Genomic DNA, 14,089 nt, shown 5'->3' on the forward strand with positions numbered 1-14,089 from the left:
TAATAGCTCTAGCTGTCCTGGACGCGCTCTGTAGACCAAGCTGGCCTCAAACTCACAGAGATCCGGCTTTCCCTTCCCCCCACCCCCAAGTTCTGGAATTAAAACCACCATGACTGGCTAGTTGTTGTGTTTTTCAAGACAAGGTTTCTCACCAGGCTGGCCTTGAACTCTGGTATGCACCTGCCTCTTTCTCTCGGATCTAGTCAACCTCTAGACTTAATTTCTAGCATACAGGGACCACAAAGAACAGAGCGCTGAAGCAATGCCATGAGGAGACGAGCAAGCAGCCTAGAACAGGGCATCCAAGGGCTTCTCAAGAGTAAGCATCAGAGAACAAAAAAGGCAGGGAGGCTGCTGGGAATTTAGAGGTCCAGCCAAATGCAGCACTTGATGGAGTCCTGGGATACAAAACTAGTTTAAGACTTGGGGGTTGCTGGGGGAATGTGAGCATGGACTGGGTATATTAGAAATAGGATGGGAAAGTGCTGACTGTTTAGGTCTGATAGTAAGATGGTGGGAGAAGGCCCTATTCTTAGGAACAAGTGCTGCAGGCTTTTAGGGGTGAAGGGCTAAGGTACTTGCTCCTTATATTCAAATGGTGTAGCCACAGGTACTAATGAAGACAGACATACTGTAGATTTCTTCATCATGTATTAACAGTGACTCTGGGTGGTCCTAACGTTCTTTCAATTTCAAGACAAAGTTAAACAAATGAAAACTGGAGGGCTGCTCATCTTAGACAAAAACTGACTCTCCAGGTTCCCAAAGGAAAAAGGGTTAGGAAGAAGACAACTGTTCACATCTATCTTTCTCAGACATGAAACTAGGTTCTCGTTAAAGAGATATGCCTGGCCCCCAAACCTTGACATAGAATTGGCAGGTGCTGTGGTTCTCTTTAAAAATAACCCCATTTACTTACAGGGTTCTCCTTGCAGTCTTCACTCAGCATCTCTGGGGCAATCCAGCCTTCAGTGCCAGGTACCCCCGAACGGCGGCTGAAACTGTGCCTGCCCACTGCCAGCTTCTTGCAGAGGCCAAAATCAGAGATCATGGCCTTGATCCTGCCGTGTGCGTTGGGCATGGAGAGGAGAATGTTGTGGGGCTTCAGGTCCCTGTGAACTAGGAGGGAAGTCCAGATTCATCCAACACTTACCCTGAGTGACCTGAGCTTCCTACAAGAGGTTGTGGGTCTTGTCAGACTCCTATATAACCACTGTGAGCTTCAAAATGTCCAGTTTTCAGTTTCCTAAGGCTCTCCCTCCCTCCTACACAACCTGTCAAGAGACCACTTACATACCCCTTCCTCTTGGGAAGGCCAGGTAGCTGCCCCACCTAGGCCTTCAGCCTGGCAGAGGGGATCTTCTTACCAATATTGAGAGAATGCAGGTGTGCCAGGCCTGAAGCAGTCTGCTGAAGCAAGGTGATGGGCTCTAGGCCAAGGTGGGCAAAGTCCTTCTGCTCCACATACTGTAAGAGGCACAGTGGCAAGGTCACAGTATAGAACCTTCAGGACTCCTTGGCCTGTCCTATCATTTTTTTCAATCCCATTTTACTGACAATGTTCTTGGTCAAAACCCCTATTTTCCAACAGACCTCCTAAAGTCACAAGCTGACTTAGCACATAAACAAAGCTCTAGTTTACTAATTTACAATGAGAAAGATACTAAGGCAGTGCACTCAGGCTCACTGCCGTGGATATGCACGTCTACAGGAGAATCCAAACAATACCTCCAAGCCTATACCAGCCATGACCAGAGATGAGAAGAACCTATTAGGTTTCCTAGAAGAAAGAGAGTAAAAGATATGCCCATTGCAGAAGTTACTGAACTGTAACTTCAATAAAGTTAATAAAGCAAACTTTAAAAATAGCCAATAGGTTCTTCCTGAACACATGCGAGCTGGTGGGAGAAGAGGCTGCGGTGGCTATTGCAAAGCTGTCACTGACCCTAGGTACTAGAAAGCCAGCCAGACCTACCTCTTGCAGGGTGGCTGCACACAGCTCAATGGCAATGTACTGGAACTGCCGGTCCTTCTCTGTGCAAAAGTAACGGATCACATTTGGGTGCTCATCTGATTCTCGAAGCAACTGGACCTCACGGTCTGCAAAGCTGAAGCACTCAGGGAGGATCCTCTTCACAGCCACGTCACGGTTGTCAAACATGCCTCTGCAATACAAGCAGTAGCTGAGTTTAGGTGAGTGCGCATTGGGCTGTAGAGATGAGATCGCTCTCCAAGATGCCAGAGTTCCTTCTTTAGTATCAGCTACCTCAGCTGCAAGGCTCAGCGGCCGTGGCCAACCACCAGCAACCCATAGTTACCAGTTCTCTTTTAGTGTGTGTCCTGACGGGCTTTAAGTCAAGTTGATACAAACTAGAGTCATTTAGGAAGAGGGATTCTCAACTGAGAAAACATCTCCGTAAGATCTGCCTGTAGGCAATTCTGTAGTACATTTTCTGAACTGGTGATCAATGGGGGAAGGCCCAGCCCATTCTGAGTGGCACCACCCCTGGGCAGGCGGTCCTGGGGTATAAAAAGGCAGGCCGAGCAAGCCATGAGGAGGAAGCCATGAGGAGGAAGCCAGTAAGCAGCACTTCTCTGTGGCTTCTACTTCAGTTCCTGCCTTGAGTTCCTGTCCTGACTTCCTTCAGTGGACTGTGGTATGGAAGTAAGTAAAATAAGCCCCTTCCTCCCCGAGTTGCTTTTGGTCATGGTATTTTATCATAGCAAGAGAAACTCTTTGTTGTTGTTGTTTTGTTTTGTTTTTCGAGACAGAGTTTCTCTTGTAGTCCTGGCTGTCCTGGACTCACTTTGTAGACGAGGCTGGCCTCAAACTCACAAAGATCTGCCTGTCTCTGCCTCCTGAGTGTTGGGATTATAGCCATGGGCCACCATGCTCCATGCAACAGAAACTTTTAAGACAGTGTGGGAGCTCACCTGAGGCAAGGCTCATGTGCCTGGATCATCACTTTAACCTACTATGCCCTAGGAACCTGGCACTTAGAACTTCAATGGGACAAGCACTCACACAGCTGGGAGACTGGGCCACACCACTTACTTGTATACAATTGTGCCCTCAGCTCCATGGCCCAGGACATCTTTGGGGCAGAATGAAATTTTCCCAACAATCACCATTCTTGTTTCCTCATCTGGGACAAAATAGGAAAAAGAAGAGGTCATTTTAAACAGACATTACGTAAAGCACTTTGAGGGTAAAAGGGCTTCCTGATTTCTCAGTCAGACTTGGTGTTTAGGAAGTCTACACTCCCAGACTCCTGACAGGATAGAGCTGGCTAGGCCCACTGCTCAATTATGCTCAGGGCTTCAGCCTCTTCCCCAGCATTTTGCTGCCTGCTCTTATACTCTATTTCTACCTTTACATTATTTTATTTGGGAAAGTTTTAACCTTTCCAAAGAAAAGAATTCTCTGTAGAGTCTCATATTTAGTTAACGATGAACAAAACCAAAAAAAGATCTACCTCAAAGATGCATAGCTAAAGCGTTCCACTGTGGTGGGACAAGTAAATAAAGAGGCTGCTTGGAAGTGGGGGCTCTGAGGCCCCTGCACAGTCTCTAAAGCAATCCTCCCAGGCTATGGACCCTTACAACTGGTTAAGCCCACTCCCCATGAGGAAAGTGGGTCAGTGCTTCACTTTTGAATGTTGCCAGTGGCTGGTCTCAGGATTCACTTAAGCCAGATGGGAAAGTTCACAGCTCTGTAGAGGAAAGATGGAGGAACAAGGGCCTCAAACAGAAGATAGCATAGTTGGGCTGTGGTGGCGCACGACTGTAATTCCAGCACTCAGAAAGGCAGAGGCAGGCAGATCTCTGAGTTTAATCCCAGCCTGGTCTACAAAGTGAGTCCAGGAAGCCAAGGATACACAGAGAAACCCTGTCTTGAAAAACCAAAAACAAACAACAACAACAACAAAGTAGAAGATAGTATGAATAGGGTAGAAGCCCCCATCCCAGAAACCTATAGGTGGGAGGAAGCCAGAGGAGAACACGATGAGCCCTCAGGAGTCTTAGAAGGACATGGTACTCTGTTCCAGGTGATGTTCAAAGATGCAGTGGGAACTGTTTTTACCCTCATCATCCTGCTCCAGGGAGGGGCTGGTGCCAGCCTTGGAGGCAGAGCTGCTGGAGTGGTTGGAGGCTCTGGGGGATGGGCTGGGGCTGCTGGTGCCTGAGCTCTCTGAGCAGAGGCCAGATGAATCCAGGAAGTCAGGGTCCTGGGTAAGGTCTCCGGGTGAGTGGAAGGGCAGTTGCTGTTGCTGAAGGAGCTGAATTTTCTCCAGTTCCTTCTGGAACTGCTGGTGCTGGAGCTGGCGCTGCTGGTGTATGCTCTGTGAAAAGAAACCTACATCCAGGACAGTGTAGCTGGGAAACACGTCACAGGGAGAGGAGGCCAACAAGGAAGGCAGACTTTATTTGAACTTCAAGTCACAAGGCCAGAGAGAAGCCATAGCAAGACAGAATTGATTCAGTAATCTTCCTCTTCCCCAGAAGGGGGCTGGCCACCAGGAGGAGGACCTGAAGGCGTCCTGCACTAGAAAGAGGGCTCAGCCAAGGGGAGAAGTTTCCATTTAATCTTAGAAATTAGTGGCTTTTAAGGACATCTGAGAGTTGTTGTAAAAGTGAAACCAAATGGGAAGAATGGTTAGAGTGCCATGGAGGTCTGTGGGTAGGGGAGCCCTGGCCACAATGGCTGTACCGCAAGAGGTTAGAACAAGCAGCCTGAAGTCTAGAAGGCAGGCTGGGAGCTGTGGTCCAGAATGAGGCAGTATGGGGCTGACCCACGGTCCCTCGGAAAGCTGTGCTCCACCATCATGAGACAGTGGTCTGCAATTATTCTTGCCTGGGCATGGGAGGTGGACTGAAGGGGAGTTTGCTAGCTCTTTTTTAACCCAGGGTCAAAGTTCAGGTGTGCCACCTACTAGCTGAGTACCCCTAGAAGGCAGGTAGCCTCCCTGGGCCTGTTTCTTCTGTGGACAAAGAATAAATAATAATGACCTCACAGGACTGTGCGAGGTTAAAAACATTAGGTAATGGTCCATTGCCCACAGGAAGCAAGGCATACAAAGTCTCTATCTTCCCTAGCAGATGGCTGTGAGCTGCCTGTGCTCTGAGGAGACAACTCCACAGGCTTGAATACTTGCTGAATGAACTACTGTCTTACCTGTCAGATAAATCATTGTTTTGACTTAGCTGCAATTAGGAAGTGAGAGGAATCACCACCACCCTTTACACTTTAGCTGATCTCATAGGTAGTGTGTAAAGGAGCATGTTATTTTTCCTTTTAAAAAACAAAATACAATTAACTATTTAAAATTATCTTAGGCGAGGTTATACAACAGATTTTATACTCTTTCTTGAAAAACAGTTTAGTTACAAAACTGCCTTTTTATGAGAAGTTAGAAGTTAGTATCTCTAATGATGTTTTTGAAAATAAGCAAATATTTCTTTTTTTCCTTTTTCCTTTTCTTTCTTTCAGGTTTTTTTTCCTCCTTTTTCTTTTGAGACTTGCTATGTAGACCAGGCTAGCCTCAAATTTCAAGTGCTACAATTAAAGGCATGCAACATCATGCATGGCTCAAATATTGACTTTTAAATAGGAAACACATTAGCCCCACTGAAATCCAGTGGCTGACAGAAAGGCACCAGAACACGAAGGACAATGAAAAGTCAAACCTTACCAGGGGGTAAGTGATGATGAACGCCACCCATCCAACCAGCAGGAAGGTGCTCAGGATGATAGTAGCCATGTCCTTGAGCATGGAGTCCACGGGGGCCTCAGGCTTGGCGGGGGCATGGGCCAGCTTCTCTTCTACATCCTGAGACATGGTGGTCGGTGTATTTTCTGAAGTCTGGCCAACTAGGTTGATAACCTTGTATGGAAGAGATTTGCTAAATGCCTAGCCAGATACAGATGAAGTTGGCACCCAAGTCTATTTAAAATATAGAACTATACTGAAATTTTCTTTCCTAGTCCATCAAAAGTCTGATGGACTAGGCAACTGTCGCCACCTTCTAAGCAATTGCTGTGAGAAACTATACAATTCTGCAGTGATGCTGCCATCATTCACACAGAGATTTCTGAATAGTATATTTGGAAATATCTTTAGACCCTGATATTCTTTGAAAATTTTCAATGATAAATTTCAACAATAAATCTCCTCTAATTTGCTATTTAAGGAAAACTGTAAAACAACCTAAGTCAACTGTAGAAAAAAGTCTAGTGAAAAGTTGGTTATCAATTTGATACCTTTTCACACTGAAAATTAAAGCTAGCTGGCACACGCTGGGTTTAATCCCCACACAACAAACAAATCACAAAAACAGAAGGCTGTACAAGTCTGAAGATCTGAGTTCAAATCTCAAGAACCCACATAAACAGGGTATGTGAATGAGGGCCTGTAACCCCGTCAGTGGGATGAGGCGGAGACAGGGGGAGCACTGGAGCTTCTGGTCATGAGTTTTTCTCTAGATTCAGTGAGAGATTCTGCCTCAAGGCAATAAGGTGGCGAGTGAGAGTAGAACACCCAATTCCTTCTAGCCTCCTTACACTTATGCATGCTCCCCATACTGTAACACACACACACACACACACACACACACACACCAACACAAACCAAGAAGGCTTGCCGGGCATGGTGGTGCATGCCTTTAATCCCAGCACTTGGGAGGCAGAGGCTGGTGGATTGCTGTGAGTTCGAGGCCAACCTGGTCTACACAGGGAGTCCAGGACAGCCAAGGCTACACAGAGAAACTGACTCAAAAAAAAAGAATAAATTTTATTCTTGAATATAATAAAAATACTAATTTCAAGAATAAACTTACTCAATTTTATTATTTTTTCAGTTACAGAAAAGTAACAGATGCTGTTATTAAATAAATGCTCATGAAAAAAAATGCTTATAGAAGCTCTAAATTAAATCAGATAAGCACGTAACTTCCCTTCAAGTCCCTCAGAATCTCAGAGATTTCCTGGAACAGTTTAGAAAATACATTGATCTATACTCAAACAGCTAGTGTTTCCTGTTTGTGTACCAAAGCTAACACACAGCGTCCTGGCCTTGAACACTGGGTTTTCCACTTGGTTACCTCACTACACTCTCTCCTACAATCTGTCAGCTTTTGATGGCCTCCTCTCCCCTTCCAGTTAGTTGGTATCTGAGTCCATCCAGGTACAAACCGCTCTTGTTTATGCCTCCCTTGTAGTGTATCCCACAGTGCACAGGGAGCATGGCTTATAGGTATGTAGTATGTGGTTGAGAAGTGTGCACTAATCACGTGACAGGGAGAACATTTATTTAGATATTAAGTATTCAAGAGTGTTTAAAAAGACAGCTATGGGCTGAAGAGATGGCTCAGTGGGTAAATTAAGCTACTGCTGTTGCAGAGGATATGAATTTGGTTTCCACCACGCATATCAGGCAGCTCACAACCACCTGTAACTCCAGCTCTGGCCTCTGTGACCTGACAATATGAGTTTGACCTCTAGGTAAAAGGAAAAAACAATTTCTGCAAGTTGTCCTGACTTTCACACCTGAAGTATGGCACATATGTGTAAGTACACACACACGCGCGCGCGCGCACACACACACACACACACACACACACACACACACACACATTTTAAAAGAACATTTTAAAGACACTCTTGCTCAAGATCAGATAGTTAAATATAAAATTTTGGACTACGGCTACCTCTAGGTATTAGATTAATTACATTCTCTTTTCTTCTTTACAGTTTTGTAAGTATGCAATAATGAATATACAGGACTTTAAAAAGATCTTAGAGCAATGCAGCTGCAGCTCAGGATCCTGTTTTAGAAGTCAGCCCATTTCTCCAATACCATAGGTGATGAACAAGAGACTCTGTGCCCTGGACCTAAAAATCCATGATATTTCTCTGCTTTTAAATAAAACCTAAAGCCAGCTGTAACCGTGCACGCCTTTAATCCCAGCACTGGGGAGACAGAAGGCAGGGAGATCTGTGAGTCTGAGGCCAGCCTGGGCTACACAGTGAGCTCTAGTAGTACTGTGTATAATGAGACCCTTTCTTGAAAAAGCAAAATCTCCTAAGTGATTTGTTAGACCACAGACAACCCACAACAGTAGCTCTCTTCAAACCCTCCCCAAGTCCAGGACATGTCTCTATCACCCCTCCCCACTTGGTGGGACTACAGGAGTTCAGGCCTGAGCAGCTAGCTCACCAAGGCCTTCAGAAACCTCCAAGTCCCATGCAGGCCAGGACAAAAGTCTCCCCAACCCTCTGTATCTGACCAGGAACAGCCAATAGGACGGACCAGCAGATGGAGGTAAGATAGCAAGTCTGTGTGCTTGGCGGCTTTTGACTGAAGCTCCCAGCTTCTGCTCAGCAGCCTTTCCACTCCATCCTTCTCTGGCTTCAGGACAAGGCATGCTATGAGAACATCTATGTGAAGAGTTCCACTACGCAGCTCCCTCATGCTGCCCCAGCAGGGGTGCGCCAGCTGAGGCCCTGAGCTAGTACCCTTAACACCTGTTAGGAAAAGCCAGAGCCATCAGTTCACTTCCCCACTCACTTCCTCAAAGCTCCTTTTTTCTGAATCAGCAGGAATCACATTTTCTCGATGTTTGGGCAGGTTGTTGGGAAATCTCTCCAGCATCTTGGTAGATGCAGACAGAGGAGTTTCATGGTGTCCTACAAAAGGAGACAAATTTTAATGAGAACAGTTTCTAGGCAGTGGTAGCTCTCAACACAAAATTTCAGTAACTCTCTACCTGCCAAGGAGGTCTTTCCTATATAATGTGATCCCAGAAAAGGCAGCTACTAGAGAGTTAGCACAAAAACCCTCCCACGCCCCACAAGACAGAATTTCTCTGTGTAACAGTCCTGGCTGTCCTGAAACTTTGTAGACCAGGCTGGCCTCAAATTTATAGAGATCCACCTGCCTTTGCCTCTGGAGTGCTGGAATGAAAGGCATGCACCACCACTGGCAAGCTCGAAAACAGAAATTTTTACAGGATGTGATAGCACTCACTTTTACTCTCAGCTCTTGGGAAGCAGAGATAGGTGGATCTCTGAGCCTTCAAGAGCAACCTGGTCCACATACTGAGTTACAAGACAGCCAGAACTGCATAGTAAACTCCGTCTCCAAACAACAAACACACACCTCAAAAACCCTCCCTGCCCCCAATAGAAACTTTAGGGCTGGAGAGATGGTTCAGTCAGTAAAGTGCCTGTGAAAGCATAAGGCCCAAGTTCAGTCCTCAGGACCATGTAAGGAAAGTTGGTGACATGTGAGTAATCCAATGGGGAGATGGAGACAAACTGCCTGATTCTTGCTGTCTAGCTAGCCTAACTCAATCAGTGAATTCCAGGCCACTGAAAGATTCTGTCTCAAAAAGCAAGGTGAATAGTGCCAAAGGAATGAAACCTGAATTTTCCCCTAGTCTCCATACGAATGTGTGCAAGCACACCTGCACACACATGCATGGGCACACATGTGAAACACAAATTTTAAAATAAAACAAGTTTTGCCAGGCAGTGGTGGTGCATGCCTTTAATCCCGGCACTTGAAAGGCAGAGGTAGGCGGATAGCTGTGAGTTCGAGGCCAGCCTGGTCTACAAAGCGAGTCCAGGACAGTCAAGGCTACACAGAGAAACCCTGTCTCAAAATAAAAAAAAAAAAATAAAAATAAATAAATAAAAAATAAAACAAGTTTTATTAGTTGATGGCATAAGACAGTCTTCTGCTTCTCTTTTTTAATGATTTACTTTATTAATTACATACATGTATGGGTATATGTGCAGTACCCAAGGACAGGGGACAGATTCCCCTGAAGCTGGAATAACAGGTGGTTGTGAACCACTTGACATGGGTGCTGGGAACGAAACTTGGGTCCTATGCAGGAGCAGTATGTACTCTCAACTACTGAACCTCATCTCTAGCCCAATATTCTGCTTCTTTTGTAAGTAACAAAACTCTGTCCTTGTCATGGCAGGTCTCAGGATGTTTGGGTATGTTGTAAAGCAAGGCTTGTGTGGGTACATGTGTTCAACTCAGGAAACAGTGTGATGCTTCAATTACAGGCCAACAAGTCCTTTCACTGCTTTTTCTAGTAGCACAGTCTAGGAAGGCTACCAAGCTCCCTTCTGCACATGTCAGCTGCGCAGGGCGAGCTCTGCTCCTCTTCCTAGCTACACCTGAGCTTCCACCTAACTGGAGTAACTGTGAGACTATTAGAGGAACTAGGCTCTGGCTGGACAGGATGGGTGCAGAGTGATGCACACTCACTTGCTCACTGCTCTGTACATATTATTTCATGACTACCTGGCATTCAGCACACCTCCATTCCATACCTAGTGTGTGCAATTAAAAAAAAAAAAAACACACACACACACAAGGTAACTAAAATAAGGAACTGGAGTTTTGTATCAAAATCTGTTTAGCTTTAAATCAAATGGTTCTATACACTGGCTAGAAAAGCCCCATCAGTTTCACTCCTTTTGGTTTTTTCACTGGGATCAGCTCTTAGCTTGATCCAGGCTTTTCACTCTATATTATTTCTTTTCCTCTTTACTGAAACTGGAGCAAAATATTTCAACTAGCTGGGTGTGGTGGCACACGCCTTTAATCCCAGCATGTGGGAGGCAGAGGAAGGTGGATCCCTGTGAGTTCGAGGCCAGTCTGGTCTACAATTAGAGTCAAGGACAGCTAAGGCTACACAGAAAAACCCTGTCTCAAAAAAACAAAAAAACAAAACAAAACAAAAAACAAACAAAACCAACAACAACAACAACAAAATATTTCAGCTAGATTGGTGGGCAGTGAACCCAGGATCCTCCCATCTCTGTCTCCCTATACCAAACTTTTTTGTTTATTTGCTTGCTTGTTTCTCTGTGTGGCCCAGGATGCCCCAGAACTCTGTAGACCAGGCTGGCCTTCAACTCAGAGATCCATGCCTGCCTCTGCCTCCCATGCTGGGATTAAAGGCGTGCGCCACAGCTACCTTGCTCACCTGGGTTTTTATACAGGCTCATAGTCTCACATAGTAAGCACTTACCCACTGATTCACCCATTTCCTCAGCTCTCACTCCATCATCTCTCCAATACTGCTTGATACCTATTCAAGACTGTCTGTACCAAGGCAAAACTGACAGGACCTAGACAGAGCTTGCATCTCTTGGTCTGGAAAGTCCCTCATTAATCCCTCATCTGACTGCAATCTTTTCAGGTTTTCTCTACCATGGTGTGACATGGTTCTTTAAGGAAAACCCACTTTTGTTCTGAGCTGTCACAGTTTCTCTTGTCTACCATGGCAAGCTGAGGTATGCTTTGCTCTACAAAAGGGTTTTCCCACATGGCTGCCTATGTCAGAACTCTGAGTCAGTCTTGGTGGTGGACATGGGAATCTGATTGTGGGTAACCATAGGTCACCAAGGCCAACCAGCAAGAGATCAATGGCCAGGAGAAATGAGGATTTCCTCCCACAGGCCACCCTGCATTACAATGTCCTGTCAATCCCTCCCCTGATGCCTAAGTTTTACTGTTAAGACTCGTCTGTGTCTGTGAGGCTGTCTACCAAAGACTACTGGAGAAGTCAGATTCCTTATAAACAAGCTCTTGTTGAAGGAGGACATTCAGTAATATCCCACTGCATACACAGAACCAACCCTTCTGCAAGCCAAGGTTCTCAGACATTTTTACATAAATAGCACACAATCTTTGTGAACTACCTGTCTTTGAGCAAACAGGCAGACACTGGAGCAAAAGGTACAGCGCCAGCTTCTGTCTGGATCTCCTGCACTGGGTCTCCAATGGCCGTTCATGCCTCTTTGACAAAGCACTAGGTGATGCTGAACATCAGGTCAAGGCCACTGCTGGGGAGGGGGGGGGGGGAGAGAAAAACTTAAAACAACAACAGACCCCATCTTTTGAGTTAATTAGATCCATTTTATCTTCAAGATGATTGTGAAGGTAGGCTATCTTACAGTCTGCCACAAAAATCAAAGGCCACATCTTGACATTAACAGGTGCAACCAGTGGCCCTGGCTGTGCATTCCCACTGCCTTGTTTTAAGCTGCCCTGCTATGGAGTTAAAGGAGACCTCAGAATGGTAAGATCCTTCCTTAGCTACCTCTTGGAACTTCTTCAGGCTTCCTAGATGTCTTACTCTGACAATTTAGATCTCATTTTCCAGTTCTGCCATGGAGACTTCTCATACATTTTTAAATACTTTTTTATACATTTACTTTGTGTCACTTGTTAACTACTACCAGAAAGTTTATGGACCCTTGATTGGTACATAAAGCTGAGTAGCCTAAGACCCTGGTTCTATCCTCAGCACAAGGAAAGTATTTTGAGAGGGAGTAAAGAAGCCAAGCGTGGTAGGGCACAGCTATAAGCACTTGGGAAGCAGAAACTGAGTGATTTGAGGGTAGCCTGAGCAATGCATGAGATTCTGTCTCACAATAATATGAAACACACCATAAAATTAGACTGAGAAAAAGAAATTCCCCTAGGACCATCCTGTGATGGCCCAGGAGCTGCTCAGATTCCTCATGGCTATTGATTCTGGTTTCTCCTCAGACTACATAAATCTTCTGCCTTTACTTCACAACTGTCAATCACCATGCGTCTTCATACTTGCCCTGCCCAGCCTCTTAACCACATTCACTCCTATTCCATAAGAACAGCCTCGGCGGTGTTCTTGGTTACAGAGTAGAGATAACAAGGGCATTCACCTCACATGGTCATTGTGAGGGACAGGGAACAGACATTCTGGGCCTAAAAATTATACCAAGCATTTGAATCTTGAAACACTAGAGAAACTGGTTTTTGAGAGCTAATTTGGTAAACAGAAATTCTGTAACTCCTTGGAAATAAAAATGTCCCAAGGGTAAACTATCTTGAAATGGACAGAGCACACAATGCATTCAGAATGAAGAGCCACTCAGCATGTTGACCAGCAGGAGGCAGCATGTTACCATGCAGCAAAAAGCAGCTCTTACCTATGAGAAGCCAGTAATTCCTTAAGTAGTTCAGCTTGTTCTTCCCTTTGAGTCCAGGGTCAAACTTGAGGTCTGTGCTGGGAGTGATCACACACTCTCCTTTGTCTCCAATGGTGACGCCATCTGTCTGGGGACCTTCCAGCAAAGGAAGAGTGCTGCCTCTGGGCTGTGGAGATGGGATGCGGCTGAGCTGGAGGGCTTTCAGAAGAGTTTCCCTAGGTCCTGCAGCACATCCCCTCAACCACTGTCCGCTCAACAATCACTGACAGTCAAAGCATGACACAAAGGCCCTGGGGCCAGGCAAGGGACACTCTACTGAAACCTTTTCAGATTTTTTGCTTGAGACAAAACTCAAGCAGCCCAGGCCATACTTGAATTCCAGATCCTCCTGTCTCTTCCTCACAAGTGCTGGGATCACAGGCATGTACTATCATGGCCCTTTTCAGATTATTATGTTTAGGTAGAGAACCAGGAAGAATATGCATTATAGAACTCCAAGAAGCTACTATTAGAAACTATGTGAAACCATATGAGAATCTATATGGAAAAGAATGAGAGGCTATGCACTAGGCAGAGATGATGCAATTGACAGTGCAGAATAAACTCCAGACCCTGGTGAGCTGACAGGGGCAGGAGTGGCCCCACTGCCTTAGCAGCCGGCCAGCTCATCAGGCAGGCAGACAACATACCAACAAGCAGCCCAGGCACTAACTACGTCAGGAACGTAATGTCCAAGGCACTCAGTGAGCGTGCTCAAAGCAGTCTGGAGAAGCATGCAGAGGTCACAGAGGATGGAAGGGATTTAGTAGAGGAGTGGAAGTGAGAGACCAGCAATAGTGGCTCAGAAAAAAGGACAGGGAGGGTTGAGGGATTGTGGAGAAGATGTGTTTGTCTGGACCATGCAACTCCCCCAAACTAGCGGAGTGGTAGGACTAACTTGAAAAAGCCCGAGGATTAGATCTGAACACAAAAGCCACGGGGAGTGGGTGTGGGGGGGTATTGGGGGGTAAGTGTTTCCTGCTTTAGGAAGTTGCTGTCAACATCATGCTTTCCAAGTAAACTCTGAATGTGCAGCTGTTCGTGATTCTT

General features: G+C 45.7%; 1 protein-coding gene across 1 annotated transcript in view; it reads right to left on the minus strand.

The window, feature by feature from the left end:
• The window catches only part of Ern1 (endoplasmic reticulum to nucleus signaling 1), a 58,055-nt gene that overhangs the window by 8,694 nt on the left and 35,272 nt on the right, over nucleotides 1-14,089 (minus strand). The window contains exons 9-16 of the mRNA XM_051158904.1: nucleotides 13,001-13,166; nucleotides 8,568-8,686; nucleotides 5,694-5,885; nucleotides 4,085-4,343; nucleotides 3,056-3,146; nucleotides 1,976-2,165; nucleotides 1,368-1,467; nucleotides 920-1,119 (exon numbers count right to left, since the gene is read on the minus strand). Of these exons, the coding sequence (XP_051014861.1) occupies nucleotides 920-1,119; nucleotides 1,368-1,467; nucleotides 1,976-2,165; nucleotides 3,056-3,146; nucleotides 4,085-4,343; nucleotides 5,694-5,885; nucleotides 8,568-8,686; nucleotides 13,001-13,166 (1,317 nt within the window). The remainder of the gene's footprint in view (nucleotides 1-919; nucleotides 1,120-1,367; nucleotides 1,468-1,975; nucleotides 2,166-3,055; nucleotides 3,147-4,084; nucleotides 4,344-5,693; nucleotides 5,886-8,567; nucleotides 8,687-13,000; nucleotides 13,167-14,089) is intronic.

This window comes from Acomys russatus, chromosome 16, assembly GCF_903995435.1.
Source record: "Acomys russatus chromosome 16, mAcoRus1.1, whole genome shotgun sequence".
NCBI classification, from domain to species: Eukaryota; Metazoa; Chordata; class Mammalia; order Rodentia; family Muridae; genus Acomys; species Acomys russatus.